At 55.5% G+C, this 27,287-nt stretch overlaps 14 protein-coding genes across 14 annotated transcripts; 6 read left to right on the top strand and 8 right to left on the bottom strand.

Annotated features, from left to right (window-relative positions):
* Nucleotides 1-130: 130 nt before the first annotated feature.
* On the top strand, nucleotides 131-715 carry PHYSODRAFT_473580 (hypothetical protein; the record flags this gene model as incomplete). Its single annotated transcript, XM_009516585.1, has 1 exon — nucleotides 131-715. One exon carries the CDS (start codon nucleotides 131-133, stop codon nucleotides 713-715), a length of 585 nt encoding a protein of 194 aa, XP_009514880.1.
* Nucleotides 716-2,201: 1,486 nt separating this feature from the next.
* Nucleotides 2,202-3,521, top strand: PHYSODRAFT_308768 (hypothetical protein; the record flags this gene model as incomplete). Its single annotated transcript, XM_009516584.1, has 4 exons — nucleotides 2,202-2,925; nucleotides 3,000-3,046; nucleotides 3,130-3,363; nucleotides 3,438-3,521. 4 exons carry the CDS (start codon nucleotides 2,202-2,204, stop codon nucleotides 3,519-3,521), a joined length of 1,089 nt encoding a protein of 362 aa, XP_009514879.1.
* Nucleotides 3,522-3,703: 182 nt separating this feature from the next.
* On the bottom strand, nucleotides 3,704-4,844 carry PHYSODRAFT_475208 (hypothetical protein; the record flags this gene model as incomplete). The annotated part of the gene is made up of 4 exons (XM_009516583.1): nucleotides 3,704-3,931; nucleotides 4,006-4,350; nucleotides 4,415-4,553; nucleotides 4,621-4,844. The coding sequence occupies 4 exons, from the start codon at nucleotides 4,842-4,844 to the stop codon at nucleotides 3,704-3,706; spliced, it is 936 nt and encodes a 311-aa protein (XP_009514878.1).
* A 44-nt stretch (nucleotides 4,845-4,888) lies between these two features.
* Nucleotides 4,889-6,103, bottom strand: PHYSODRAFT_539065 (hypothetical protein; the record flags this gene model as incomplete). The annotated part of the gene is made up of 6 exons (XM_009516582.1): nucleotides 4,889-5,129; nucleotides 5,221-5,280; nucleotides 5,361-5,444; nucleotides 5,530-5,664; nucleotides 5,758-5,891; nucleotides 5,998-6,103. 6 exons carry the CDS (start codon nucleotides 6,101-6,103, stop codon nucleotides 5,058-5,060), a joined length of 591 nt encoding a protein of 196 aa, XP_009514877.1. The 3' UTR covers nucleotides 4,889-5,057.
* A 323-nt stretch (nucleotides 6,104-6,426) lies between these two features.
* PHYSODRAFT_353422 (Mitochondrial/chloroplast ribosomal protein L12) lies at nucleotides 6,427-7,175 on the bottom strand. Its single transcript, XM_009516581.1, has 2 exons — nucleotides 6,909-7,175; nucleotides 6,427-6,833 (listed from the first exon to the last, which is right to left on the bottom strand). The coding sequence occupies exons 1-2, from the start codon at nucleotides 7,134-7,136 to the stop codon at nucleotides 6,522-6,524; spliced, it is 540 nt and encodes a 179-aa protein (XP_009514876.1). The 5' UTR covers nucleotides 7,137-7,175; the 3' UTR covers nucleotides 6,427-6,521.
* A 264-nt stretch (nucleotides 7,176-7,439) lies between these two features.
* PHYSODRAFT_261542 (hypothetical protein) lies at nucleotides 7,440-8,920 on the top strand (the record flags this gene model as incomplete). The annotated part of the gene is made up of 2 exons (XM_009516580.1): nucleotides 7,440-7,514; nucleotides 7,586-8,920. 2 exons carry the CDS (start codon nucleotides 7,440-7,442, stop codon nucleotides 8,918-8,920), a joined length of 1,410 nt encoding a protein of 469 aa, XP_009514875.1.
* Nucleotides 8,921-9,086: 166 nt separating this feature from the next.
* Nucleotides 9,087-10,420, bottom strand: PHYSODRAFT_284116 (hypothetical protein). Its single transcript, XM_009516579.1, has one exon. The coding sequence runs from the start codon at nucleotides 10,406-10,408 to the stop codon at nucleotides 9,239-9,241; it is 1,170 nt and encodes a 389-aa protein (XP_009514874.1). The 5' UTR covers nucleotides 10,409-10,420; the 3' UTR covers nucleotides 9,087-9,238.
* Nucleotides 10,421-12,189: 1,769 nt separating this feature from the next.
* Nucleotides 12,190-13,538, top strand: PHYSODRAFT_467960 (hypothetical protein; the record flags this gene model as incomplete). Its single annotated transcript, XM_009516578.1, has 4 exons — nucleotides 12,190-12,729; nucleotides 12,791-12,966; nucleotides 13,044-13,176; nucleotides 13,248-13,538. The coding sequence occupies 4 exons, from the start codon at nucleotides 12,190-12,192 to the stop codon at nucleotides 13,536-13,538; spliced, it is 1,140 nt and encodes a 379-aa protein (XP_009514873.1).
* A 137-nt stretch (nucleotides 13,539-13,675) lies between these two features.
* Nucleotides 13,676-17,380, bottom strand: PHYSODRAFT_321384 (hypothetical protein; the record flags this gene model as incomplete). The annotated part of the gene is made up of 2 exons (XM_009516577.1): nucleotides 13,676-13,846; nucleotides 13,916-17,380. The coding sequence occupies 2 exons, from the start codon at nucleotides 17,378-17,380 to the stop codon at nucleotides 13,676-13,678; spliced, it is 3,636 nt and encodes a 1,211-aa protein (XP_009514872.1).
* Nucleotides 17,381-18,234: 854 nt separating this feature from the next.
* On the bottom strand, nucleotides 18,235-18,390 carry PHYSODRAFT_434631 (hypothetical protein; the record flags this gene model as incomplete). The annotated part of the gene is made up of 1 exon (XM_009516576.1): nucleotides 18,235-18,390. A coding segment is annotated over one exon (156 nt), but the record flags the coding sequence as incomplete, so codon positions are not given.
* A 1,723-nt stretch (nucleotides 18,391-20,113) lies between these two features.
* PHYSODRAFT_321383 (hypothetical protein) lies at nucleotides 20,114-21,034 on the top strand (the record flags this gene model as incomplete). Its single annotated transcript, XM_009516575.1, has 2 exons — nucleotides 20,114-20,132; nucleotides 20,694-21,034. 2 exons carry the CDS (start codon nucleotides 20,114-20,116, stop codon nucleotides 21,032-21,034), a joined length of 360 nt encoding a protein of 119 aa, XP_009514870.1.
* A 787-nt stretch (nucleotides 21,035-21,821) lies between these two features.
* On the bottom strand, nucleotides 21,822-22,246 carry PHYSODRAFT_321382 (hypothetical protein; the record flags this gene model as incomplete). Its single annotated transcript, XM_009516574.1, has 2 exons — nucleotides 21,822-22,053; nucleotides 22,119-22,246. The coding sequence occupies 2 exons, from the start codon at nucleotides 22,244-22,246 to the stop codon at nucleotides 21,822-21,824; spliced, it is 360 nt and encodes a 119-aa protein (XP_009514869.1).
* Nucleotides 22,247-23,455: 1,209 nt separating this feature from the next.
* Nucleotides 23,456-24,404, bottom strand: PHYSODRAFT_321381 (hypothetical protein; the record flags this gene model as incomplete). Its single annotated transcript, XM_009516573.1, has 4 exons — nucleotides 23,456-23,587; nucleotides 23,680-23,866; nucleotides 23,958-24,163; nucleotides 24,237-24,404. The coding sequence occupies 4 exons, from the start codon at nucleotides 24,402-24,404 to the stop codon at nucleotides 23,456-23,458; spliced, it is 693 nt and encodes a 230-aa protein (XP_009514868.1).
* Nucleotides 24,405-25,593: 1,189 nt separating this feature from the next.
* Nucleotides 25,594-26,410, top strand: PHYSODRAFT_321380 (hypothetical protein; the record flags this gene model as incomplete). The annotated part of the gene is made up of 4 exons (XM_009516572.1): nucleotides 25,594-25,761; nucleotides 25,835-26,040; nucleotides 26,132-26,197; nucleotides 26,263-26,410. The coding sequence occupies 4 exons, from the start codon at nucleotides 25,594-25,596 to the stop codon at nucleotides 26,408-26,410; spliced, it is 588 nt and encodes a 195-aa protein (XP_009514867.1).
* Nucleotides 26,411-27,287: the final 877 nt, after the last annotated feature.

The raw sequence follows: 27,287 nt of genomic DNA, 5'->3' as shown, positions 1-27,287 counted from the left end.
CAGCCCCATGACCATGAATTATGGCGATTACGAGTCCGACGAAAGTATGTTACCGACACAACGCACTCACCTTTCGCAGTCATCTCCAATTCGACCCCCCATCGACGAGAAATCTCATGACAGCTGCGGAATGAGTAGCTGTGACAAGGTTTCAAGCTCTACGAAGCCTGACACAGAGTCGCGCGTGCGCCAGGTCGATGTCGTTAGAGTACCTAAGCCACCAAGCCAAGGAAAGTCAAGGTCAACTCCGAAACAGCTGAGGCAAACTACGATCAGTCTCAAAGCCGACCGGCTTGCTGTTCACAAGTACCCCACTGAACTTGCCGTGAGTTTGGATCAGTTCCTGATTTGGGCCAGAAACACCTCAAATCTGAAGCGCGTGATGGAGATGCTGTCGAAGTATCCTGTTCAGCTGGAGGGTGCCTATCTAAGAGCTCGGAAGATTGATTGTCATAGGGAAATTGTACGACCTGCGGACTACATGCACACATTTGTAATTCCACAAGACCTCGCCCTATCAACGCAGGCAGCAACGACTACTACCCGGAAGGAGAAGCAGCCAATTGTACTGGATGAAAAGGCCAAGAAGCAAGGACTTGTTCTCGACGTCGTCTTGGCGATTGATCCAAAACTGTGGATCTCCTTCCGGGTATTAGTCGTTGCTGCCTGCATTGATAGGGCGAGGTCTTGTGGAATTACAAATGTGTGCATGTAGTCCGCAGGTCGTACAATTTCCCAATGACAATCAATCTTCCGAGCTCTTAGATAGGCATCCTCCAGCTGAACAGGATACTTCGACACCCACAGCTATCTTACGGGGAACTTGCAGATGCAACTTTCTAGAATTTCCAAGAACGCCGTCAAGGTGATGCGATTGAAAATGCTGTGGGTCATCATGTGTTACTCCCAAGAACGTTATCTCTCTGAATGCGACGTCGCTAAAGCTAGCCAGATTCATCAGCAGCTACAGAACCAGCTCTGAGAAACACCACAGTCTGTATTTACCTTTAAATACAGAGTCTATGCTGCATTAGTCTTTCATTTTTCGCACCGCCAGCTCCAGTAGAACATCGAGGGAAAGAGCGTCGTCCTCTGCGGTGAGACCACCTTGGTTGGCCCCTTCATCGCCCAAGACGGCTGCTAACGCATAGCTGTTCTCTTCGCGATCTTCGACGAGGGCTTAGATTTGTAGCTGCGCTGCCAGAAGCTTTTCCAGATGCTCGGTAAGCTCATCCAGCTTCTTCTTGAGGAGTGCAATCTCGGCGATTCTCGCGCGCACCAGCTCATGTGCCAGCGATTTCTTCTCCATTTTTGCTGTCGCTCAAAATCTGCTAAGTGTTGAAAATGTGGGACACATATTGTCATGTGTTTCACGTATTGCTGTGTAGAGAACATCAGTTAGACGCCAGGACGACGTGTCTAAATTTAGAGATATATGTAGCAAGACCATGACGAGGGCGACGTGTCCCTGTCATTTACGCGTCATTTAAAATAAATTACCGGGTGCCAGCTGGTTTTAGGGTTGCTTTAGGCCTTGTGATTGCTTTAATTTCTGTCGTGTTGTCGTCATATGGTTGCTGTAACGCCATTCACAAAACGTGGTCTGGCATTTGTCGATGAGTCAGTGAAAGATCTTGTGAGGGTGCTTATGGACCACACGCAGCGGCGGAGGATGGGCTTGATGATCACTCGTACTGCTTCCTGCATTCGTGTGATCGTCATTATCGCGACTCGACTATTTGGTGCAAGGCTAGCAGCCCAACGGCCTGCCGGTCGGCGTAAGCTAATATAGAGAGGGCCTTGGTACGCCACTTGCAACTTGTGTCGGCTTGCAAGTTGCAAGCCGACTGACTGCATGTATCTTGGGGAAGATCGACTCGATGTATCCGGCCAATCGCCGAGCTCCCATGTTGAATTCAAGACCAGTTGAATCGACCACCACAACGCAAAAATGGTTCGGTGGAATGGGAACTGCAGGGCAGTGCATCGGCGAGCTGCACAAGAAGCAACATACTGGGGGCTTCGGTGGGTTTACTGCCACCGAAAGTTTGGACAAACGAGAGCACTTCAACTCACAAATTCCAAATCACAAAATAAAGTCGCACACAAAACCGCCATTTGTAAATACCCAATTTTCAAAGCTGGGCGGCCGGAAACCCATTTTTTGAGGCAAGACAGACAAGCAGCGACCTTGAGTGCCGATGCCGAGCAAGAAGCCTGCAGCCGTCGGGGACAAGAAGCGCGGCCGCCCCAAGAAGACCGACGGCCCCAAGAAGCGTCGACGCCGCAAAAGCTCGTGGGACTATGAGGACAACGACAGCGACGTGGAGTTCGAGGACGACGGCCCCGACGACGAGAGCGACGAGGAGGAGCAGCAGCAGCCGCCAGCCAAGAAGAAGCGAGGCAGACCCCGCAAGGCCCCAGCAGCCGCGGAAAAGGTGAAGAAGGAGGAGGAGAAAGAGAAGGAGAAGAAGGAGCCAATCAGGCGGAAGAAGGAGGTCTCGACCGTGCCCCGCGAAGAGGACGAGGAGCAGGACCGCGCGGCGCTGGAGGAGAAGCACCGGAGCCGGAAGCGGCAGTACGAGCTGGACAGCGAGCAGCTGCTCAACGAGGTGCGCGATCTGGCGCTGGCCGAGAAGAAGACGCAGGAGAAGCTCATTGAGAAGCTCAAGAGAGACGTCACGACGCTGTCCAAGCAGGCGGAGGAGGAGCGCAAGAAGCGCAAGAAGGAGGTGGACAGGATCGTGGCAGACAAGATGCGCGAGTTCGAGGCCGAGCAGAGGAAAAGGGACGACGCGGACGCCGAGAAGGCTGCGCTGCGGGAACGCATCAAGGAGCTCGAGTCGCAGTTCGCGTCCTTCAAGAGGAGCACGGGGCCCGATGACGTCGTGACGGTGAACGCCGCTGCCGCCTCGGCTGCTACAGGTACATTTGTGGGGAATCGGCTGACGAGCGCTAGATTTTGTCACTGACGGACTTATTTTGTTTCTTGCTAACAGCCATGCAGAACAGCGAAGCCATCCTCCAGCTTGGTCAGGCTAACAAGGTACGGACCATCCTTTCAGCTTAATTTTATTTCGGTGTGGTGACGGTGTGGCGTGCTGTTTTCTGCTGATGCGTTGATTGCAGCTACTGGAGATTTACCGACTCGTGACAAGCACGGACATTCGGTTAATCCAGTCGACCGATGACGACGACCAGGAAGGCGACGACTGCACTGAGATCGTGTGCACGACGAAGGATTCGGCCACGGGGAACCAGTTTGAGTTCGAGCTGGCTATTCCTGCAATTGCCTCGAGTGAGATCGAGTATCTGCCGTCCGAGCAGACAGCGACAGGCATTCACGTGCCATCCTATTTACGAGTACGCAGTCTGCAGGCTGCAAATTGGTTCGTGTCGTTCAGTGATCTAATGAGTGTTGCTCTTTGTGTGTGCAGGACGAACTGAGCTTCAATAGGTCCGAGATGACCAAGTTCATCCGATCAGTTCTCGACGTAGTCATTAGAAAGAAAAAAGTATAGCTGTCGACCCTCGAAGCCAAACGCTTGGGGTGGGTGAGTGGAGGTAGGGTGCTGCATTGCTACATTAGCTTACCGCGTCCACTTCCTGTTTTTGCTTATGCACGTGTGTCGCCGCACTAATAACCAGACACCGCTGTCAACGTGCCAGGAATGCTTTCTCAAAGTCTATGCTCTAGCAGAATCTATTCTTCCATGGGTACAGGCTCGGATTTGGACTCGTCCTCGGTATGAACCGGTTCGGCAGGCTTAGCCGATTCGTCAGGCTCTTCCGCAACTTCAGGCTTGGTCGCCGACGACTGCGAAATGGCACGGAACTGCTTGTACTCGTCCTTGGAAAGCAGAGATTCCTGGATCTCAGCAACCTCAACCTTCTTAGGCTGAATGATCACGAGGTATCCGTCCGACTGGTGCTGTAACAATGTCAAGGCATCGTCAGTCAGATATTGCAGCCACCTCCAGCAAGCTCACGAAACAGCAAGCGCACCTTTTGCTTCAGCAGCTGCGGTTCCTTCTGCAGGCGCTCGTTGACCTCAATCAGCGAGCCCCGGATGCAGCTGTAGAGCGTGAATTCGCGGCCACTCTTGCACTTGAGGACGCAGAGCACCGTCTTCGGCTGCATGAACTGCCCGCCCTTCTTCTTCTTGCCCGTCACGCGGCTGTCCAGCACGTTCTGCGCGAACTCGACGCTCACAAGTTCTTCCTGCATGACCGGGTGCGACTCGGCCACGCCCACGACACACAGACGGTTGGAGTGCATGTGCACGTACTGGTCCTCCATGGGCTTGCCGTTCGTGTCGCACGAAAACATTTCCGTGTAGTAGCGCTCAATCTGCAGCAAATATCACATCAGTCCTCCCATCTCTCCACCCACAATTGCAAACACTGCAACCCACCATTGTGCCTCTGCGCTTGGAGGTCACGGCGCCTGCGTCCGCCGTCTGGAACTGCTCCTCAGCCCGGTGGATGGCCTGCTCCCGGATGAGTCTCCGCTGAGCAGCCACCGAGTGCGAGTCGCTGTCATTCACCTCCGACCTGCATATACATCAGATCATTCATTATCACGACCCTATCGAGAACGTATAACAGGACTCAGACCCACCGTCCATGAGCGAACTTGCACTTGTCGCCGAACGGGCAGCCTTCGGGCTTGCCGAAGTGTTTGCACAGAGCGCTCTTGCGCAGCCGCTCGCGCCTCTCGACGCGCCGTTTCTTGACCACAGGGGCGGGAGATGCTGGCGAAGACGACGGCGCTGTCGGTGCCTCGCTATTCGTTGCCGGAGGCGCGGGCGGCGCCGCTGCATCCGCTGGCTGCGTTGTCGCCATGGCTTGATTGTGTCAATCGACTGGTCTCTCGTTCCAGGGCGCGTACCGTAAATGTACAGTTTAAGTGACATTGCAGATGGTGTATCTCTATTTAGCGGTGCTGTAGATCTACTGAAGCTGCCAGCCGTGGGAGGTGAAGCCTGTGCTGGTAGGCGCTGGTAGCAGCGTCTTGGCTTCTGTGAGCTCGCGTATTGATGTGGTGGATGACCACAACTACGGGATCTCGCGGTAGGGCGACCAATCGCGGTAGCAAGAGTCGAACACCTTGTCGATGCATTCGTCCGCCTGTGAGTCGAGTGACACGGAACAAGAGTTAACCAAGAGCGTCACTAGGTTGAGTCTAAGTGCAGTTGAGTGTTTGAGCGGAAGTACGCACCTTGCCCTTGCACGTATCGTTCTGCTCGATGGAAAGTTTTGCTCGTCGCCGCGTGCAGAGCTGGAAATGAAGAGCATCATGCATCGATGTCAGGAGCTCGATACGTCTACTGCAGCAGCATTTGATAGTACACTGCGTACCTGGTGCTGCTTACTGACGTTGAAGTTGTTGCGGAAGAACTCGTACTTCCAGTTACAATCGCCGCTCAACGCTGCAGCGCGGATCTACCCGGACACCAACATATTGAAACATGCTTAGCACCCAAAACTTAGCCAACAACGAGCAATCCGATACTGCGTGGCACTGTACCTCACTGCACGCGTGGTGCTCGCACTTGTTCCAGTCGATCTTGTTGCGGCAGTGGTCGAACGCGTGGATCAGCTCGTGCGCCATGGTGCGGTCCATCCACTCCTGGTCGGGAATGTGGTTCTGGCACAACACCACCTGCAACCAGCAGCAACACAGCCACATAATGAAGAGTGTCATTCAGACACTCAGATCATCGCTCCGTAGCTGCAGGAAGCGATATCGACTTACACCAGGCTTGCCCTCGTCGTCCAGGTGGAAGCCGCCGTTGATCTTGCCCTCGCAGTCCACGCTGGAGAAGAAGCCGGGCTCCAGACTGCAGCCCATCTTCTCCATGGCGTTCACCAGGAACTTGACGCGCGAGCCTGTCGACAGCCATGCAAGTAGCGATAACAAAATGGTGCCGCGAACGTCAGAGTATCGCCCGTATTTCATCTCTACAGAGGTTGTCACGGCTGGCAGAGCACGCACACTTGGTAAGCGCCTTCTCGCGCATGTCCTCGCACTTCTGGTGGCGCTGCTCCTCCTCGCTGAGCCCCTGGGCCGCGCCCTTGAACGTCTTCTTGAGCGCCTCCATTGCGTCCTGCCAATAGCTCGATGTGATCACAATTACGCAATTTGTATCGCTCTTGTAAGTCACTTCAAAGGTAGCCAATGAAAAGGTGGATACGTATCCAGCAAACTTGCGATTGGTTGGTGTGCTTATAGGTCAGCGTTTATAACGCACGGTCTCAGATATTGTGCGGCTCGTGTGCGTCTTCCTCCTCTGATTGACATGGACCTACTGCTAGACGTAGCTGTCGATCTCCTGAGGACAAAACTGTTTCCGTGTAAATAGGGGTTGCAATAGTCGAAGCATCGTTTTGCAAGATATAGGCCTGTAGAGAGACAACGCAAAGCGACACCAAACACGCTGCTAACTGTTGGGGCTGCACCGCCGGGGGGCGCCAAAGAAGGCCGGCGCCTGCCCCGCGGAAGACACGAACGCCCGAGCTCTATTCCAGTTCCACGACCGCGCCCACCGCCTTGAGCTTCTCGATGAGTTCGTCGGCCTCCTCCTTCTTCACGTCCTTCTTTAATGTACTGGGGGCGCCCTCCACGAGCTCCTTGGCCTCCTTCAGGCCCAGACCGGTGATCGCGCGCACCTCCTTGATAACCTTAATCTTGCTCTTGGCGTCGAAGCTGGCCAGCTTCACGTCGAAGGCCGTCTTCTCCTCCTTGGCCTCCTCGGCGGCGGGGGCCGCGCCGCCGGCAGCGCCGCCGCCCATGCCCACCTGGAACGCGGACTCGGCGATGCCGAACTTGGCCTAAAAGATAAAAAAAATCTTAGCGTCAATACGTTGATCCCACTGCTGAAGCAATTGCATTGCACGGATTCGTACCTGGATGGCGTGCGAGAGCTCGGCGATCTCGACCATGTTGAGCTCAAGGATCTGGTCCAGCACGGTCTGCACCTTGGGCGTGAGCGCCAGCTCCTCCTCGGCGGTGGCGGGCACCTTGGGGGCCGCCTCCTCGGAGAAACGGGCCAACTGGCTCAGGCGCAGGCCGTTCGCACCCGTGCGGCGCGCGGCCGCGCTGCGGAGCGCCACTCGAGACACGCGCGAGATCATTCTTACTTCGACGGAGACGCTGCTGGAGGACGGTCGGGAATTTGGGGCCACAAGCGGCTATGAGGAGCTCCTCGCGCCTGACCACCACGAACCAAGCAAGCCGGATTTTCGCCAATCCCGTCGCATTGGGTACAATCACACGATATAATTGGCCAAAACTTACTATGCGCTTGCCGAGGTCGTCCTGCAACAGAGTTCCTCTTTGGAACTGAGGCGATTAGCATGCGTTACGAAGGGTTCAAATAGGCTGAAGTGCTACGTGTCGAGTCGGGGGGATACGCCCAGAGAGATACGAGCGAGACCATGATGAAGCGCTTCCTGCTGCTCGCGGCCACCGCGGCGCTGGCCTCCGTGCAGGCCGAGGTCATCAACCAGTCGGTACGCACCACAGCCTCCTCTATGAATCGACTATGTATCTGCCTCCTGCCCTAACGCCCGCTTCACTTCAGGCCAAGCGCACCTTCGACCTGACCAAGCACGTGGTGCGCGAGCACTCCGAGTTTTCCTTCTCGGACGCCGACGCGGAGGTGACCGAGTACGACGTGGCCTTCCCGCGCGCGCTGGAGTCGCGCCTCGCCTACGTGTCAGCCCGCTGCGGCAAGACGCCGTGCGAGATCGTGCCGGCCACGAGCAAGCACGCGGCCAAGGCCAAGACGCCCGAGGACGCCGCGCTCTACACGGTGCTGCTCAAGAAGCCCGTGGCCAAGGGCGAGACGGGCTCCGTCAAGGTCACGGCCTACTTCACGCGCGTGCTTACGCCCTACCCGGCCGAGGTCACGCAGAAGGAGGACCAGCTCGTGCTCTTCGACGCGAGCCACCTCATCTCCTCGCCCTACCTCACCAAGACGCAGACGACCAAGCTCAAGCTGCCCTCGGGCAATGTGGAGCACGTCAAGGCTGCGGAGCCCATCTCCAGGAAGGGGTCGGTGGTCACGCTCGGACCGTACACGGACATCAAGGCCTTCGCTGGAGGCGTGGATGCCTCGCCGCTGAGCGTGCACTACAAGAACCACGCGCCGTTCATGACCATCACCAAGCTCACGCGCGAGATTGAGGTGTCCATGTGGGGCCGCGTCTCGTTCGAGGAGGTGTACGACTTGGAGCACACGGGCGCCAAGCTCAAGGGCGGATTCTCGCGTTACGACTACGTGCAGCTGCACCAGCGCGGCGCCTCGTTCCACGAGATGTACGCGCACCTGCCCAAGGACTCGGTCAACGTGTACTACCGCGACCAGATCGGCAACATCTCGACGTCGCGCCTGCGCCCCGCTGGCCGCACGGGCTCGTACCAGGACCTGGAGTTCAAGCCGCGCTTCCCTCTGTTCGGCGGCTGGAAGAGCCAATGGTACCTGGGCTACTCCGTGCCCACGCACTCGGTGCTGACTCACGTCGGCGACAAGTTCAAGCTGGAGGTCGACTTCTCCACGCCCGTGCAGGGCGCCTCTGTCGACGACCTGACCGTCAAGGTGATCCTGCCCGAGGGCGCCACCAACGTGCAGGTGAACGTGCCCTTTAGTCTGGACGGCACGAGCGAGACGACGCGCCAGACGTACCTGGACACGCCCGCCATCGGCCGCCCCGTGGTCATTCTGGACAAGAAGAACGTGGTGGCTGCCCACAACGTGCCGTTCGAGGTGACGTTCGAGTTCCCCAAGCACTTCATGATGCACGAGCCGCTGCTGCTGGTGTCGGGCTTCCTGGCCTTCTTCATCGTGTGCATGTTCCTCTTCCGTCTGGACATCAGCATCGCTAAGAAGTCCGTCCAGAAGAAGAAGACGGAGTAGGTTGACCGTGATTAAAGCAGACAAGATGCAGGAACTGTAATGAGTTTTTGGGAGCTGTGATAATAGCACGTGGACACTTCATTGTTATCCGAGCAACAATCGCTTATGAGATATCCTCAAACAGATATCTCTCCACATAACAACGTGCAAAACTAAAGAAAGTTTAAGAAGAGAGTAAGAGTTTGCAGTAGAGCAGTATCTTCGTTTGCTTATGGTTTCCCTATGAGGTCTGCAGAAGCACGGATGCTACGCTACGCAACAAATGCCACTCGAGGCACCTGCCACCTAGCAAAGCTGCACAAAAGTCTTGGAAAAGACTTAAGCGCGGTTCTGGCGAGCGAGAGGGCCCATCCACTTGGCCTTCTCCTCGGCGGTCTGGAAGCGACCGTGTCCGAACTTCGACGAGGTATCGATGAACTTGAGGTTGATCTCCTCGAGGGCCGAACGCTTGGTGTGCACCAGGAGCGACTTGCGCAGGGTCAGAGCACGCTTCTTCGTGCCGACGATGGCGCCCTTGATCATGAGCCAGTCCTCGTTGATGATACCGTAGTGAGGGAAGCCACCCAGGGGGGTGATGTCCTTCTCCGTCAGGTCCTGCTCGGTCATGCACGACTTCTTGTCGCCAGCGGCACCGATGCGGTAGATCTTCTTGTTGATCTCCGTACGGTGGTGGTAACCGTGCTGACCAGCGCGCGGCACCGTGAAGCGAACGCGCGACGGGTGCCAGGCACCGATACAGGCGACCTTGCGCAGACCACGGTGGGTCTTACGCGGCAGGCGGGTAACGCCCCAACGGGTGATGACACCCTCGATACCGTGACCCTTGGTGACACCGATGACGTCGATCATCTCGTCCTTGGCGAACACGGCCGTGACGGGCACTTGCTTCTCGAAGAGCGACTTGGCGAAGTCCACCTTGTCGCCCACCGAGCCGCCGTTGACCTGCACCTCGAGGAGGTGGGCCTTCTTCTGGCGGAGCTTCACCTTGCGGACCTGCGTGTGGGCGAGCACGCGCACAACCTGGCAGTACTTCTTGATGCGGTTGAGCTCGTTCTCAATGTCGGCGGGGGCCGTCTGGTACTTCTTGGCGTACTTGGTGAAGGCTTTGCGCTTCGACTTGTACCAGTTCTTGTAGAAGCGACGCTTGACTTCCTCGCTCAGGTGCTCGGCGAACACCGTGGTGAGCGTGCGCAGGCCACGCGGGGTCTCCAGGTAGCCGACAACGCCGATGACCACCATGGGGGGCGTCTCGACGATCGACACGGGCTCCACGATCTCCTTCTTGTGCACCTTGGAGCCGGGGCGGTCGACCTCGCGCATGATGTGCGTCATGCCGGCCTTGTAGCCCATGAAGGCCGTAAGGTGCGGCGCCTTGGACGCGTCATCGCGCGGGAACTTGCGAACGCGGCCGCGGTGGTGCTTGGTGCGCTTCTTCGGCAGGAAACCCAGGTGGCCGTGGCGCGGGGCCTCGAACTTACGGTGACCCATACTTGATACGAGAGTTACTGCAAAACTCAAAGTGCTACCGTCCAGGCTGGCGGCGGCGGGTGGCCATAGAGCCAAGGGGAAGCAACACCAGCCAGTCACTGCGTCGGAACTAAACGGGTACATTACAGTCATTGTAGTGAGACCCTCGAAATAGTGCTTTGCACAGATTGAAGTGGCTACACAGGTTGAAGTGGCTACACTTTGATCTCGCAGAATTTAGTGGAGATACTTCCATTTCGACAACAGACAAATTCTCGACAAGCAGCAATACTTGTGGCCCGTGTGCTTCAGGCAGACGTGTTTGGAAATGCTCTTGACGGTGATAGCGGCGCCATCCTCTAATAAGTCAATCCTACCTGGTAGCAAACGCCGCAACACCCGCTGTTAAAATGAGGTTGCTACTCTTGCAATCCGCGCACGCTATTCAGCTTTTGAAAATACAACGGGTATTATAATACATGGCGTTGCTGCAGAGCTATTGCTTCACGGAGAGGCTGTATAACCCTTTTGAAGTGTTACAGCAGTCGGGACTGCTGACTCGGCATACTCACAGACTGTGAGTCACAGTTGTCATCTCAACGGACAGCATCGACGACACCATAAACATCGCTTGTTTGTCGCCGCGGTTTCCGAGTTCGCCCACGGAAGCTCACCCACGACTTTGTCATAGAGAATCCACTGGCACTGATACGCTACCTCTATCACGTGCTCGAATCCCAAGTTGAAATGCGAAAATACTACCAAAGGTAAGTGAAGGACTGTCACCTAGCAGTCGGACTTCTGTCGACGAACTGTGCAGTCAGCTTTTGGAGCGTGATAGCCGGCAAAGGAGACAGATCATTGCCAACAAGATACGTCACTAGAGATCTCTAACTTACCTTCTAAAGACCAGTGAATGGGCCTTCGTGCCATACGTACCACCACGCTACCTATCGTGCACGAGCACACGAAAAGATGACTCCATGAAGGCATCCAAGCAAGACGTGCATGATGCCACCGCTTGGCGCTGTGGCCGCAAACTACGTTACCTTCGATTTAGGGGACTCCCCCCACATTACCCGCATACTCACGCTTTACGTGGTTGAAGCAGCAAGTAAACCAACAAGTTATCGCCACAGGTGTCAAAAGGGCATAACGCTACACGGTCCTCTACACATGGTCATTGTGAGATACGGATCTGTTTACAGCGGACTGTACTCGTCTTGTGCTCCGAATTGGTGCTCGACCATCATGCGTGTCCATTTTCGCGAAGTTGCTCGAATACTCATGGCTGCATCGCAACAATAGATATTGCGGGCTCCGGCATAACTCGTCATCCAAGTGCGGCTACTTGTAGCCGCGAAATGCACACCCAACCAAACGCACACGCAGGTGCTCAACATGCATGGCAGCAGGCAGCAGCCAGCCTGTCGATCTTCGTCCACCCAGCAGTTCAAGGCAACTTCAACTATCCTCGTTTTAGTGACCTTGTCACTAAACCACTGAGCTGGTGGTGTCGGTCCATTATTGCGACGATGGACCCGCTGGAAGCTATCCTGGCGTCCATGGCGGCGGCCACCGGCAACGCGTCGCCGCCCAAGAGCAATGCCGCCGCTGCTGCACCCGCCACCACCAAGTCCGCAGGCAAGAAGCGCGAGCGCGAGAGCGAGTCCGAGACGCCTCCCGTGTCCTCGTCGACGCCCCCGTCGGGCATCTGGAACCCGCAGCAGCAGCAGCCGCTGGACGCCGCGACGCTGCGCAAGCTGGAGGACGCGGCCCGCGCGCGCTCCGTGAACCCGGCGATGGAGATCGCGCGGCAGCAGACGGTGCGCGCGCTGTGCAACAAGATCCGGCGCGCCAGCGAGGACCTGGGCATCGGCAAGCTGCCCAACTCGGCCTACGAGACGTGGCAGTTCACGTCGCAGCTGAAGGTCAAGGAGCTGGACCCGCTGATCCCGCACGCGGGCAGCGACTACAGCGGCCTCTTCGAGGAGCTGCGCAAGGCCGGCGCCACCAAGTCGGGCGCCACCAAGAAGTGCAAGGAGCTCACGCGCGAGTCGGAGCGGCTGCTGCGCAAGTTCGGCCAGCAGGACTTCGTGGCCGGCAAGAAGAAGAGGGTGCACGTGGCGGCGGCCGAGGACGGCATGCGCCAGCTCACGTACGGCAACTCGACGGTCAAGCTCAGCGCCGCGCACTTCGCCAAGCTGCGGGAGATGTACGCGCGCAAGCAGGGGCTGGGCGGCGACGGGTCGAGTATGGCGCCCAAGGACCAGCGCAGCTTCGAGAGCGCGCTGTTTTGTCTGTTGCTGCGCTACGACTCGCTGGACGGCGGAGGCTTTCAGGTATGTATAGTAGCTGTGGTGCTTGTGGTCAATGAGAGGGGTTCTGATGTGTTATGGGGAGCAGGCTGCACTGAACGAGGAGTGCTTCGACGTGCTGCTGAAGGAGTTCGACTGCAAGATGGAGTGCTTCGCGTCGCCTTTGAACTGCCGGTACTCGCGCTTCTGCAGCGCCTTCCTGGACACGGACTGTGCGTTTGGAAGCGTGGGCAGCTTCTTCGACTTTTCGCCGCGTTCCGGGTACGAGGTGACGAGTCTCGGTGTCCTAATGTGGAATAAATAGTACTGACGTTGTGGTCCTGTGACCTTGATCGCAGATGCTTCGAAGCTAACCCGCCCTTCATCCCCAAGGTGATCAAGCGGATGGCGGACCACATGACTGCACTGCTCAACGCTGCGGACGGTCCTTTGGCATTCATCGTCATCATTCCGGCGTGGCAAGACACTGAGGTAACGATTCCTTGCGCGAGTTGTCAATTCGATACAGTACTTTGCTAATGCCATGGTCCTCGGATGTACAGGGATGGCAACAGCTGAACTCGAGTCGCTATAACCAAACGCACCTCCTCATCCCTCAGAAGCAGCACGGCTACTGCGAGGGGAAGCAGCAGATCAGGAAGACTCGCTGGCGCATTGCATCGTTCGACACGAGTGTCTTCTTCTGGCAAAACTCCAAGGCGTGCAACAAGTGGCCAGTGACGGAGAAGAAGCTGGATAGTCTCAAGAGCGCCTTCAAGTCCAAGCAGGCTGACGAGCGCGATGCTCTCGGTCTGCGCAAGTCTGGCAAGCGTGTTCGCTCAGCAAAAGACTGATAGGACTCGCAATGATACCAGATAAAATAGAGTGCCTTATACTTTTGGTGACAACTCACTGATCTTCTCACTAAAACCAAAACTGCTTCAAAACGGATGAAATGATAGATAGGTCGCATGGAGAGAGGATTGAGTCCTTACTCCTGCGCGTCGGCGACGCCTTCTTCCTCCGCCATTATGTTGGAAATGAAGTCAAGAGACTCTTCCTTCGTCATCGAGTAAACGTTGCTGATCTTGTTCTGGTAGCCGATTCCGTAGAATTTGTCGGCGATGTTCACTAGCTCCGGACGGAATGTCGACGTAATGAACTGCAAACACAAAACCCACGATGATTAGCGCCCTGATAGACAAGAGAACTACATGTATACCGCGCATACCTGAGCAGGGCTGTCCTTCGAGTGTGCTTGGCGGTGAATCAGTGCTGCGACAGCTGCTCGGTGAGTTGAATCCAACGCTTGATCAATCTCATCGAACAGGTAGAACGGGGCCGGGTCGACTCGCTGGATAGCAAAGATAAACGCGAGAGCCACAAGTGCCTTCTGGCCACCGGAGAGCTGCTGCATCAAGTAAGAATCGCCCTCGCCGCGGAAGTTCACCTTGATCTGCACGCCAGAATAAGTGTCGACATTTGATTCCAGCGACGCATCACCACTGCCATTAGCTTGGCTTATATCGGCCCCAACAAGGATCATCTTGCCTTCACCCGTTGGCACCAACTCGCGGAAAACTTCTGAAAAGAAGCCCGCCACGCCTTTGAAGGTGCGGAAAATTGCCTCATCTTTTCGCTTGTCCAACACGTCGATGAGGTCCTTGATGGAGTTGTACGCGTCGTCGATTTCCTCCTTACGCTCCAGAAGCGTTGCGCGCTGTTCGTTGAAGCTCATGAACTGATCCAACGCTTTCTTGTTCACGTGACTGTACTTCTTGAGCTTCTCGTTTCGGCGTTTGAACTGCTTGATCACGTCTTGGTATGGCAGCTCCTTGAACTTCTCGAGCTCAGAAAGTGGCAACGTTCCCAACTCGCGGATGTCTTTCGTTGCATCATCACGTTTTTTCAACAGCCGACGACGCTTGTTCAAAACTTTCTCCGCCTTACGAGCTTCCTGCTGGATTTGGTCACTCAGTGCTACATCCTCTCCATTTAGAGCATCCACCTGCGTATTCTCGTTCGTGATTTCCTGCTGCAACGCCTCGATCTTTTGCTCGAGCTCTTTCAGTGATGACGTGTTGTCGTCCACCAAACGCGACGCATCGTCCAGGTCGATCTGCTTCGCCTTCAAATTTTCCTCACGCTCGCTGATCGCCAGCTCTTCAATTCCTTCGCCAAGTTGCCGTGCCAGCTCATTCTCACGTCTGACCAGGTTCTCTTCCAGAACCGTCTTGATACCCTCTTTCTTGGAGCGAATCTCTTCCAGTCGCTGACGCTGGTCTCGCTCCTCTGCTTCAAATAGTGAGATTTTTTTCGTCAAGGAATGCAATAACTCCTGTTCATCAGCTGCCAGTGTGTCTTGCATGGGGGTAAGGAGCTCCGCGCGAAGTGACGTTACTTTGGCAGCCAAATCCCTGATCTCTCGTTCTTGAAGATCACAGCTTCGCTCTCTTTGCGCCAGGTTATCTTTCTCAGAGCGAATCTGATGCTTGCGCCGGGTGATGTCGTCATGTAATTGCTCATGCGAGGACAGAACGCGGCGTTTCTCTTCCTCGAGCTTTTGAATCTCGCTAATGACGCCGGTCACCCGCTGATCCGCTTGCTGGGCCTCTGCTTTCACTCGATAAGCTCTGTTCGTCACGTTCTCCAGATCTACTTGTGCTTGCTTGACTTCCATCATAGCTCGGGTGCGCGATCGCCGGAGATCCTTAAAACCACCATTCAGAGCACCGCGACGATGAACCATGTCGCCGTCCAGCGTCAAGCAGTCCATGTTCGTCTGCTCCGCGTAGCGTACGCACGTATCTAGGTCCCGACACAGCAACTTCTTGCCAAAGGCAGCCATAACACCCTTGCGAACCTCAGCAGGAAACTCAAGCTTCTCCACCAGCGCAACCACAGCGTCATTGCGAGGATAATCAAAATGCTCCTTCACCTTCAGACGATTAAGCGGCAAAAGTGTCAGTCGACCCAAATTCTTCTTATCCAGCTCGCGCATAATCCTTGTTGCAGTATCATCTGTATCCACGACGACGTGGAAAAGAGCGCCTCCTGCAGCCTCATCCGCAGCGATACAGTAACGTTCATCGACCGGCCGCACGAGATCAATCAGCGGCCCATAAATGCCTCGAATGCGGCCTTGCATCTCGCGCACAGCCTGAAGACCTCGGCGAACATCATACGACATCGTACTCCGCAACGCGCTTTCTCCGTCGTTCAGCTTCTTTTCCAGCTCCCGCACGTCGTACGAAATCTGGTTCTCTTCGCGCCACTTGGCCTTCCGCTCCTCACTCAGAATGTTGCGCTGCTCCTTCAGACGCAGCATCTGTGCGCTGACATCGTCCACGCGGCGGCGATGCTCCTTCAGCTCTTCAATATGCTGCTGGAGCGTTCGTTCAGATGCATCAATAGACTGCGCAAGACCCTCAACCGAGTGCCGCAACGCCGCCGTGTCGGCCTCTTTGCGGCGCACGACGCTCTCCATATCGCTGATCTCGCGCTGGAGGTAGTCGTCGCGCTGCTGCTGCGTGTGGAACTGACTTTTGCGACTTTGCTTGGCGATGAGGTGCTCCGACTGCGCTCTGCACTCCTGAAGATTGCGAGCCACTTGGTCGTGCGTCTGCTCCGCCTGTCGAAGCGCAGGCAGAATCTCGTTGGCCAGTTGCGCGCGCTTGGCCTCGATCTCGCGCTTCACCGTCTCCGCCTCGTTGGACACGGCCGACCGCTGCACACCGTCGGAGCGGATCTGCTCCTTGAGCTCCTGCACCTCCATCTCGAGCTTGTACCTGGCCTCCATGAGTCCTTTGCGCTCATCCTCGCGACTCGTCTTCTCCTCAACCAGCAGCACCAGATCCTGCTCTTTCTTGCGGTGGTCGCTCTTGATGCGACTGATCTCGGCGCGGACGTGCATGAGCTTCTCGTGCAGCTCCGTGGACTGCGCGCTCTCCTCCTGCCTCTGCTTCTCCAGCGCCTCGATTTCCGCGCGCACGTTCTGTAGCTCCTTGTCGTGCATCGTGTACTCGAGCGCGCGCTGCTCTCGGTCCAGCTGCTGGTACTCCTTGAGCTCCTCCTTCTCCTCCTCGAGCTCGGCCAGGCGCTCCTCGATGTAGTTCACGACCTCCTGGATCTTGTCGCGCTGGGTTTGCGTCTCCTGCAGGATCTTGAGCGACTTGACGCGCTGGTCCTCGTACACCTTGGTGCCCGCCACCTCCTTGAGCAGCTCGAGGCGCTCGCGCTCGCGCATCACGGCGAGCGCGTTGACCTTGCCCTGCTGCACGATGTAGTACGGGTTGGAGCGCGAGAAGCCGGCGCTCTCCAGCAGGTGCACGACGTCGCTCTTGGTGATGTGCTTGCGGTTGAGGAAGAACTCGTCCTTCTTGACGCCGATGGTGCGGCGCAGCGCCACCTCCGCGTCGTCCACGGGCAGGCGGCCGTCGCTGTTGTCGAAGATGATCTCCACGTAGGCCGCCATGACGTGCTTGCCCGAGCCCTCGTGCAGCAGCGCCTGCCGGTCCTCCGGCCGCAGGTTGGCGAAGCGAGACGTGAGCAGCCCGAAGCGGATGGCGTCGAAGAAGTTGGACTTGCCCGTGCCGTTGCGCCCGATCACGACGTTGTGCTGCTGGCTGAAGGGCTCCACGGCCACCTGGTCCTTGTAGCTGCGGAACCCGCACACCACCACCTGCTTGATGTGCATGGCCGGCGAGGCGAGGCGAGGCGCTGCAGTGGGCAGCCAGGAAGGCGGCAGGCAGGGTTGTTGCTTTTTGATCGGCGAAAAGGTTGCCGCAGTCGGTCGTGTTAAGTACGGAAACCCTCGAGTGACTGACAGAGGCACTGTCTTGGGATAATTGACAGAAGCAGGGTGATTCTTTTGAACCAACAAGTAATTCGAATTACAAACGACCATATCAGTAATTCGGCACGGTTTTTCGAGATATCTACACTCGACGACAAGCGCTGTGAAGGGCCCGAGGCGACTGACGTAGCTGGAGGAAGCCGCTGAATGAGAAGTGCCACTAGCAGCTATGGTCGCCCTCAGGACGCCGTTGACGAGCCGTTAAGCAGTCGTGAAGTACAGCAGACAACACCTGAAGAAAGTCTCTTGCTGCAGCCGACGATGGAAGCTGCTTTTTCCCGCTCAAGCCGGCGGCTTCCACCAGCTACCCCGGTCGCCTCGGCCTACTCACAGCGACCCTGGGGCCCTTCTCGGAGCTGGTCAGGCTCTCCCGGCGGGCAGCTCCTGTCTGACAGTCGAGCCTGGGAAGCTCATGGCGATCTGAGTGGTTGATAGAAGCCGTCGATAACGATGATCGGAGATTCTTCCGGTCAATAGAACCCCCACCAGCGTACGAGGGCCACGTTCAGATGAAAGAAGGCATGGTGACCTTGTCGGGAGTAAAAGCAATAAATTGTAAGAGAGGATGTGGTCCGGAGGGTCCTTTTCGGAAATTGAAGTTGGCTAGCTTAAATCTCGTACACGTTGTTTTTTCGCATGCTCTGGAACACTTCGTCCAAACAGTAATCCGAGCTTAATGTTGAGATATGGGCAGCAACGATCAAGTAATGTTTTGCTCTGCTAAGCATGATTAACACCCGACGCGACGACGTCATAAAACCGATGCTACCGTCAGCGTTGTGACGCACTGTGCTCACAAGACAAATGTCTACGTTACGCCCTTGGCAAGCATCAACCACAGCAAATTCCACATCGAGTTCGTTCACCCACAAGTCGTTGGGGGTACAACCACTTGACATAAGCTGTTGCAGCAAGAGTAATAAAGTCGTCTTGCCATAAGGACCAACGATGGGAACGATACCGTTGCCACCGAGTATCCGATACACAGCTTTCTTCTGACGCCGATCCAGCCGTCTGTACTTTTTCATGAATTGCTCGTTCTCCGATAGACTATCGTGAAGAGAAGGACACGAAAGTGTGCATTGACTTGTTCGGAACGCCAGTTTCGTCCACAAGTCTTCACTTTCGATCGGTGAGTTTACATTTTCAAAACGAGCCACTTGCTGAGCAATGCTATCATGGGGATACCACTCGACTTCCTCGTCTATCCTGAGCGGCATCGTTGTGACTGGGACCAGCACTAGGTATCGAGGTCCTTCGACTCGAAAAATCAACCCAAGGTATACAGCTCTCCCTCGACCAAGTGGCCAACCGAGTGTTTGCGGGTTAGTTGATCGCTTTTGCGATCCCCACACATAGCGTCAATGAATACCAGACTCAAATATGACAACGCTTCCTTTACGCTCCAAGGTAGTGTAGACCACCTCTGTATGTGCTTTCTCAGTGGCTGCCAACTTGATACTCTTCCGCTAAAAACTACCCTGGGGTTGTTGCCTCGAGTTAAGGTGATGGCCGCCGCATCCAAGTGGTTGGTGAGAGCGAGGGCCAGACGGTAGTCTTGGTCATTTTCAAAATCACTTCGGTAAACCTCGTTTCGTAGTTGATAAGCCGCATGGCGGCAATTTACGTCGGCCTGGATAGTCAACGATAACATATCATACTCGAGCCCGCAATTAGCTGTTCAACACGGTCCATACGTGCCATTGCGATGAAAATGAAGGTGGCGAATAAACGACAACTTCATGTTCGGGCAACCCCGGAAAACTGCGCTGCTTGCAAAAATGATTGAGTTGCCCGTCCTGGCGTTCACTTTAAATTCCAGTCTCTCCTGCGGCAATCGCAACCAGCCGAGGTTGCTTATGCGCGGATAGTTGTAGTCTTGACGGTGTCTATCCCGGTCACGGAGCCAAAGTTGTGCATTTCGAGCTTGAAACACAATATTGTTCTGTGGCGTTGGCATATTTTTTTATTCCGGTCGGCACATTCCATTCGTCATGACAACTTCCAAACGTCATCCGCGCATCGTGCTCTCTCAACTGAACCATCTCATCTTTTATCAAATCAACCACATTTCGCTGCATCACCAGATCCATCCGTTGTGTGTGTTGTACGACAGCTGTTGTTTGGGCTGGAGCATCATGTATGGTGTCCTCCACTGCTCCATCTTCTGCCGTATTAGCGGTCCCGGTGGCGGTGTTGGCCATTACCATGCATTCCTGGCCTACCCGAGCCATTCGTGCGGGTTCGGCGGGCGTGGCGCCTCCATTTCGTGATTTTCTGCCGAGGCAGACATCGTAACCGGTGGATCAACCGACACAAAAGCTGTACGGGTAACTTCATGGCAAGCCGGCAGCGTAGGTGAAATGGTGCCACCGAGGGATCGCGGTGTCTGCGATGCCTTCAGCACCACTGTGGTTTGGAGAAGAAGCTTCAGCGACTAGATAGATATCTTGGTTTGATGGCTCGTTTCCCACGCGAGCACCATCTTGACGTGACTTTCATTTTGCGACGCATTTTATTGAATTCAGCCTTTGTTCTTCCCCCACCCAAATCCCGGAGTTGAAGGAAGGACTGATGGACCTGCTCGGGCATGGTATAAGACAACGTTCGCACGACCACGTTCTCTTCGTCGGAGGTCCAGGGGCGCTTGCGTGTTGCCGGTGGATGTGCCTGTTTGTGCTCTTCAGCCCGCAGATTTTGTTGCACCATGCTCTTTGTAATTGCCATCCGGAATTTCTCACTCAGCAATTGAGCGACCTCTTCGTGACTGGTCTGTCATTTGTCTCGCGAACCGCACCATCTCTGGAGTCCAGTGCGTCACACACTGAATGCCGTGATCTTTGCACCACCGCTGGGCCTGGCTGGTGACCGCGAGCAGGCTGCGTGGTGCCTTGTCGAGGGCAGGCAATAGGCTGACCATATCGCAGGCACCCCCCCCCCCCCCGCAAGAGTGCATTCCTCATGCAGAACCTTTTACTCCGCTGGCTCCCAGCGTCGCGACATCTTTTGGCGAAGCGTTTTGTGGTAATTACAAAAGAATTTTAAATCTTCATCTCCCAATCTTAATTTTTTAAATACATACGTAGTATTTTTACAACGACACTAGAAAACAGTAGAAATATATTTTAGGCTTGGCTGGCTGAGTGCGAAATAGGCGACGTGAGCGAGGAGTACGAGGTAGTGTGTGGGCTTCTGGGCCTGACGTCGGAGACGCTGTCGTTGGTGCTGGCGTTCCTGTTGTGCTTGGAGACGGCGTACGCAATGACCGAGTTGGTGCTGACCGAGCTGTTGTTACAGGCTGCTGTGCCTGTTGCTGGCCCAGCCAAGTCAGCGTGGATGAAGTTGCTATCTATCTACTCGGCTACCATTGCTGATGGCGCCGTACGTGCCAGCGGGTTCTTTTTCTCGCATGTCCTGCGCGTCAGGTTCGGTGTATTCCTTGTGAGGACGCTCTCGCTGGCTGAGGGCCAGGTGGGCGACGTGAGCGAGGTGTAGGAGGTAGTGTGTGGACTTCTGGAGCTGGCGTCGGAGAATGGACTGGGTTCCGGTCTTGAACATACTGGCGCTTCCAGGTAAACCTTCTTCTATTGCTTGTCTCCTACGAAGTAGAATGTAAACTGATCGGTCTTGCTAGAAGTATCTTCCTACAGTGTTACGTCCTCTAAGCACCTATACTGTAGTGGGCCTACTTTGGCTCACTACTACGGCTTACACGTGTGCGCACGTGTATGAGGAAGCGCAGGTTTCTTTTACTTGAATTAAGTATACTCGAGATCCACGAGTACACTTTAAACAAGATAAAGACTCTAAGTAGCGGGCTTTGGTACAGATGAAAACTGCTATTTTGTTTTATGGTTTCTGACTTCCTCTCTATGTAATATTATAAGTTAGGAATCTGCCAACGGCTGGTTGGCAGAATTCCAATGCTATGCATATCGCTCGTTGGCTAAAAGATGCTGCTTTCAGCCAATAGGAATCCTAAGTCTCTATGTCGTGGTGATCGTACATGTATGTAGCCTTTGGTATGTCTACACCAAGGTCGAGAAAGTCTTTCGAACCTCTAATAGACGTCGCGTCTGTTAGAGTTGCAAGTAGCTGTAGCCACTTGTGCGTGTAACCCCGTTACATATACCGTAAACCACGGGTTCACTGCAACGTACGGGTAGAGTGCATCACCCCGTAAAAACACCCAAAAAAGGACTCTTAAAGATTTAATCATAGGGGTGACACCCCACTCTGGGCCACATAAAGTCTGTTATTGACAAAAAAGGAAAAGCAAATTTTATTCATCGCATACAAGTGGCGCATTGCTAGCCGACACATCGGGAACCCGGAAGCGGGCACTGCGGTCTCGGGGGCCGGTTGGAATCAAGCCGGCCTTGATGAAGCCGTTGGTAATCACCGTGGCAGGTACCGCGTCCCAGGCTTCGGCCACAAGGCGTGACATCAGGGCTCGGTTCTCGCGCGCAGTCGCCGGAAACGGGTGCTCGAGATGATACTGCAGGTACGCATTTCTTAAAAACGTAGCACAGAGTAAGTAAATGACAGCATCAGTACAATTAAGAATAAGAGTACGTACGTGATGTGGTTCTTGAAAGCCTTCATCACAGAGACGTCCATGGGCTGACATATGCCAGTCACCCCGGGAGGCACGAACTCGACCTGCGTGCAGCATTCTTGTTGCAAGGCGTACCGGACCGACGCCATCTTGTGGGTCCTTAACCCACCGGCGACCGTTATCCCGATTTTGCTGGGATAAGAAAAACTTCGGGGGAAAGTGCCGTTTCAAGCCATACCGGCGTGGCGACCTTTCGAGACCCCGCTAACTTGGTTCTGGCCAATCAAATTGCTTTGCGGATTTTGTGCGTGGTAGGTCGATTCGCGCGCGCGAACTCGTTCGCGCCTTGATTGGGTGTGATGCGTGGTTTTACGTTTGAAAGTGCAACGTGAGCGCTACATTTTAGTGCTTCAACCTAATGTAAATTTCTGAAAAATAGCGAGGGGTGCATCCAGCATTATCATCGCCAGTATTGTGGCCATACAGCCTCTCGTGTATTTGGCGCTCACAGGCTCATACCTATTGGTGCATGTTTGCAAGTCTCTACTGAGGCCCCATTGAGTATGGGCTTATCTCACGTAGGCGTGGGTAACGCTACTCACACTCATACTTGCACCAAGTGCTTTACACGTGATCACGTGGGCAAGAAGATCATAGCTGTTCTTAGAAGCATGGCGTTTATGAGGCACTGAGAGCTAGTGGATATGATCACCAGAAAGTTGCTAGGTAACTAGATAAATTTTGCGCAGCACGGATGATTTTATGCTTCCAAGCAAATACTGCATGTAGTTGTGTTGGAGGATGTGGATACCCCATTGGGCAGACGTTAATGTGTACGGCTAAGGTAGAGCACCAGAAGTGGGGCCGTCCAGGGAGCAGCTACCGGGCTATGGTGTTGGACACGCCCAACACCTGAATGAAGTGCCAGCACCGTCCTTGTTTAAATTCCATCCATGCTCAGGACCCACACGTCAACAACAACATGGCGTTGGCGCTGGACGTCTCTGGTATTTTTTATGTAAAAAAGGCTCGGCCCCAAGGCAATGAAAATGCATTTGGTTTTGGTTCAGTCTGATCTTCATGAAGCGACGTTGATTGTGGCCACGTGGCTACCTGTATTAGCTTTTGTATGTTCAACCACGTCAACGTTGCTTCGACGACTTGTCAACATCGACATGTTTGTATTGATCTGAGTATAGTGATTATCATGACATCAGACATGTCGACATTGACATGTTTGACTAGACTTTTGTATAGATGTCGTTATGTCAAGATTGAGATATTTGTCTAGGTTGCAGTACACGGCAATGCCAACGGCTTCATATATTGCTCTGTTACTCTAATGTAAGCTCAAACTGTCATAAGCCCCGGTCGTTCGCTGAGCTACCCGGCTCGCCGGGAGGTATGGCAGGCTGTCGACGAGGGACTCGCAGGCGCATTGGCATGTCCGGCTTGTAAGAGGCCACGATCATGCTTTCCACACAGGGCTTCTAGTGAGGCGCACGCGCGCCGCCCATGCCAATGTTGTCGACCGCCGCGAGCGTGCAGTCCGTATCGGGTTTGGCCCGGACCGCAAGCGTACTGTCCAAGTTGGGATCAGCACGCAGTCCAGGTCGGGCATGGTCGGTGATCGTGAGCCTTGGGATGATCTGGGTCCGCGAGCATGCCGTTCGCGCTGGGCTGGTCGAGGGGAGGGGGCAGACGGAGTCGCCGGTATGGCGTTGGTACCGGGCATCTCGGGGGACTCGATCGTGGCTTCCTTGCCAAGACTATCCGGGACAGCACAGGGGCCCACCGAACCGAGCTTGAGGAGGGCGCAGAGCATGCCGACCGTGCCGGGCGTGTCGGGGGTCAGCGAACATGCCGTCCGTGCCAAGCGTGTCGGGGACCGCGGAAGGGTTGGCCTCGCCGAGCTTGTCGGGGTCCGCGAGCATGCCGACCGTGTAGGGCATGTCAGGGGCTGCCGGTATTGCGTCGTTGCAGGGCATGTCGGAGGCCGCGCGGGTGTCGTCCTTGCTGGGGCTACTGGGGGCCGTGAACGGGAAGGTCGAGTCGGGTTTGTCGGGCTCAGCGCGCGTGTCGTCCGTCGCGGGCGTGTCGGGTCGCGAGCGGGTCGTCCTTCCCGGGGTCCCGGGTAACCATGAACGGGATGGCGGAGTCAGGCATGGCGAGGGGCTCGGGCATGTCGTTGGTGTCGGGCATGCCGTCGGTGGCGGGCATGTCGGGCTCGGGCATGACGTCTGTGCCGATCTTGCCGGGGGCCGCGAACGTACTGCCCGCGCCGGCCTTGTCCGGTCCCGCGAGCATGCCGCCTCAGTAGACAGCAGCAACTTCGGGTTCGGCAGAGGTTGAATGAGAGGACACCGGGGGCCGGGTGCGATCACGACATTGTAGGCGCTTGAGTGCTTGTCGGCGTTTTTAGAAATGAGCTTTCGATGCGGAGCGGCGGCGAGCTTTGGTTCCGATGATACGCTCACGAAGGCGCGCCTCAATTCCGAACCCGGGGGAAATTTGTAAGCAAATCTATTGGCTATTTCAGGAGTAGTTAGTGATCATTGGCGGAATCGTTTGAATACTTGCGATGATTGGTGGAATTGCTTAATGGCAGCAGGAACCGCGCAAACAGCATGGCGCGAAAGGGGACGAAGATGTGCACGTTGAAGTGATAGCGTGACGTGTATAGCGTAGCTTAAGTATGGAAGTCGGAAATGGCAGCCGTGCCACAAACTAGATTGTCCCGCATTGTGCTACCTTGCAGAAGTGCCCATTTTGGCGGCAGTGGCGGACACCGGCGGCACCAGATCACAGCCGCAGGCCGTCCTAGCTTTAGGATCGCGCTCAAAAGCGACTATAGGATGCAGTGAAACTAATCTAGGCAGCCTAGATTGCCTAGGATGCAGTGAAACTAATCTAGGCAGCCTAGATTGCCTAGATTAGTTTCACTGCATCCTATAGTCGCTTTTGAGCGCGATCCTAAAGCTAGGACGGCCTGCGGCTGTGATCTGGTGCCGCCGGTGTCCGCCACTGCCGCCAAAATGGGCACTTCTGCAAGGTAGCACAATGCGGGACAATCTAGTTTGTGGCACGGCTGCCATTTCCGACTTCCATACTTAAGCTACGCTATACACGTCACGCTATCACTTCAACGTGCACATCTTCGTCCCCTTTCGCGCCATGCTGTTTGCGCGGTTCCTGCTGCCATTAAGCAATTCCACCAATCATCGCAAGTATTCAAACGATTCCGCCAATGATCACTAACTACTCCTGAAATAGCCAATAGATTTGCTTACAAATTTCCCCCGGGTTCGGAATTGAGGCGCGCCTTCGTGAGCGTATCATCGGAACCAAAGCTCGCCGCCGCTCCGCATCGAAAGCTCATTTCTAAAAACGCCGACAAGCACTCAAGCGCCTACAATGTCGTGATCGCACCCGGCCCCCGGTGTCCTCTCATTCAACCTCTGCCGAACCCGAAGTTGCTGCTGTCTACTGAGGCGGCATGCTCGCGGGACCGGACAAGGCCGGCGCGGGCAGTACGTTCGCGGCCCCCGGCAAGATCGGCACAGACGTCATGCCCGAGCCCGACATGCCCGCCACCGACGGCATGCCCGACACCAACGACATGCCCGAGCCCCTCGCCATGCCTGACTCCGCCATCCCGTTCATGGTTACCCGGGACCCCGGGAAGGACGACCCGCTCGCGACCCGACACGCCCGCGACGGACGACACGCGCGCTGAGCCCGACAAACCCGACTCGACCTTCCCGTTCACGGCCCCCAGTAGCCCCAGCAAGGACGACACCCGCGCGGCCTCCGACATGCCCTGCAACGACGCAATACCGGCAGCCCCTGACATGCCCTACACGGTCGGCATGCTCGCGGACCCCGACAAGCTCGGCGAGGCCAACCCTTCCGCGGTCCCCGACACGCTTGGCACGGACGGCATGTTCGCTGACCCCCGACACGCCCGGCACGGTCGGCATGCTCTGCGCCCTCCTCAAGCTCGGTTCGGTGGGCCCCTGTGCTGTCCCGGATAGTCTTGGCAAGGAAGCCACGATCGAGTCCCCCGAGATGCCCGGTACCAACGCCATACCGGCGACTCCGTCTGCCCCCTCCCCTCGACCAGCCCAGCGCGAACGGCATGCTCGCGGACCCAGATCATCCCAAGGCTCACGATCACCGACCATGCCCGACCTGGACTGCGTGCTGATCCCAACTTGGACAGTACGCTTGCGGTCCGGGCCAAACCCGATACGGACTGCACGCTCGCGGCGGTCGACAACATTGGCATGGGCGGCGCGCGTGCGCCTCACTAGAAGCCCTGTGTGGAAAGCATGATCGTGGCCTCTTACAAGCCGGACATGCCAATGCGCCTGCGAGTCCCTCATCGACAGCCTGCCATACCTCCCGGCGAGCCGGGTAGCTCAGCGAACGACCGGGGCTTATGACAGTTTGAGCTTACATTAGAGTAACAGAGCAATATATGAAGCCGTTGGCATTGCCGTGTACTGCAACCTAGACAAATATCTCAATCTTGACATAACGACATCTATACAAAAGTCTAGTCAAACATGTCAATGTCGACATGTCTGATGTCATGATAATCACTATACTCAGATCAATACAAACATGTCGATGTTGACAAGTCGTCGAAGCAACGTTGACGTGGTTGAACATACAAAAGCTAATACAGGTAGCCACGTGGCCACAATCAACGTCGCTTCATGAAGACCAGACCGAATACAATGGAAGCACGTGCTTCTTTGTCTTTCGGTAGATTGGCCACTTGAAAGAAGCGACTATTGACGCTCAGCGTCTCGGCTTGATTATTCTTGCCATGTAGGTCTCGTAGAGACCAGAGTGTGGTATAGCAAGTTCATCGACGTTTTAGTTAGCTAGTCGCCTTTGGTTCGGCAGGTTTTGCGGCCCGCTCAAACATGAACGTGATGCCAGGGTATTACCACCTCCCTGTGTCGGAACTAAGGTGCCAACCTATGTTTGAGTCAAACAGCGGTTAGACGGCATTGCTCACAATGCCTCATCAGCACGCATGGGGGCATAAATCATAACATGATGGAGGAATAATGATGACACTCAATGTGGCTAACCATATTTTCACGCTGCAGTGCCCACGCAGCGCTTCCTACTCGTTCTAGACCCTTATATTCGAACGGCCCTGTGCCCCTCCGCCTG

The sequence above is a fragment of the Phytophthora sojae genome (assembly GCF_000149755.1).
Source record: "Phytophthora sojae unplaced genomic scaffold PHYSOscaffold_1, whole genome shotgun sequence".
Lineage (NCBI taxonomy): Eukaryota > Oomycota > Peronosporomycetes > Peronosporales > Peronosporaceae > Phytophthora > Phytophthora sojae.
The sequence above is the reverse complement of the archived record's forward strand: the minus strand, read 5'-3'. Positions and strand labels throughout refer to the sequence as shown.

What these genes read in the sequence shown, in the direction of transcription:
- PHYSODRAFT_353422 (XM_009516581.1), bottom strand. Translation starts at nt 7,136, where the DNA reads ATGATCTCGCGCGTGTCTCGAGTGGCGCTCCGCAGCGCGGCCGCGCGC. An exon ending in AGCTCTCGCACGCCATCCAG is followed by an intron (nt 6,834 to 6,908) that starts GTACGAATCCGT and finishes TTTATCTTTTAG; the next exon opens with GCCAAGTTCGGCATCGCCGA.
- PHYSODRAFT_284116 (XM_009516579.1), bottom strand. Translation starts at nt 10,408, where the DNA reads ATGGGTCACCGTAAGTTCGAGGCCCCGCGCCACGGCCACCTGGGTTTC.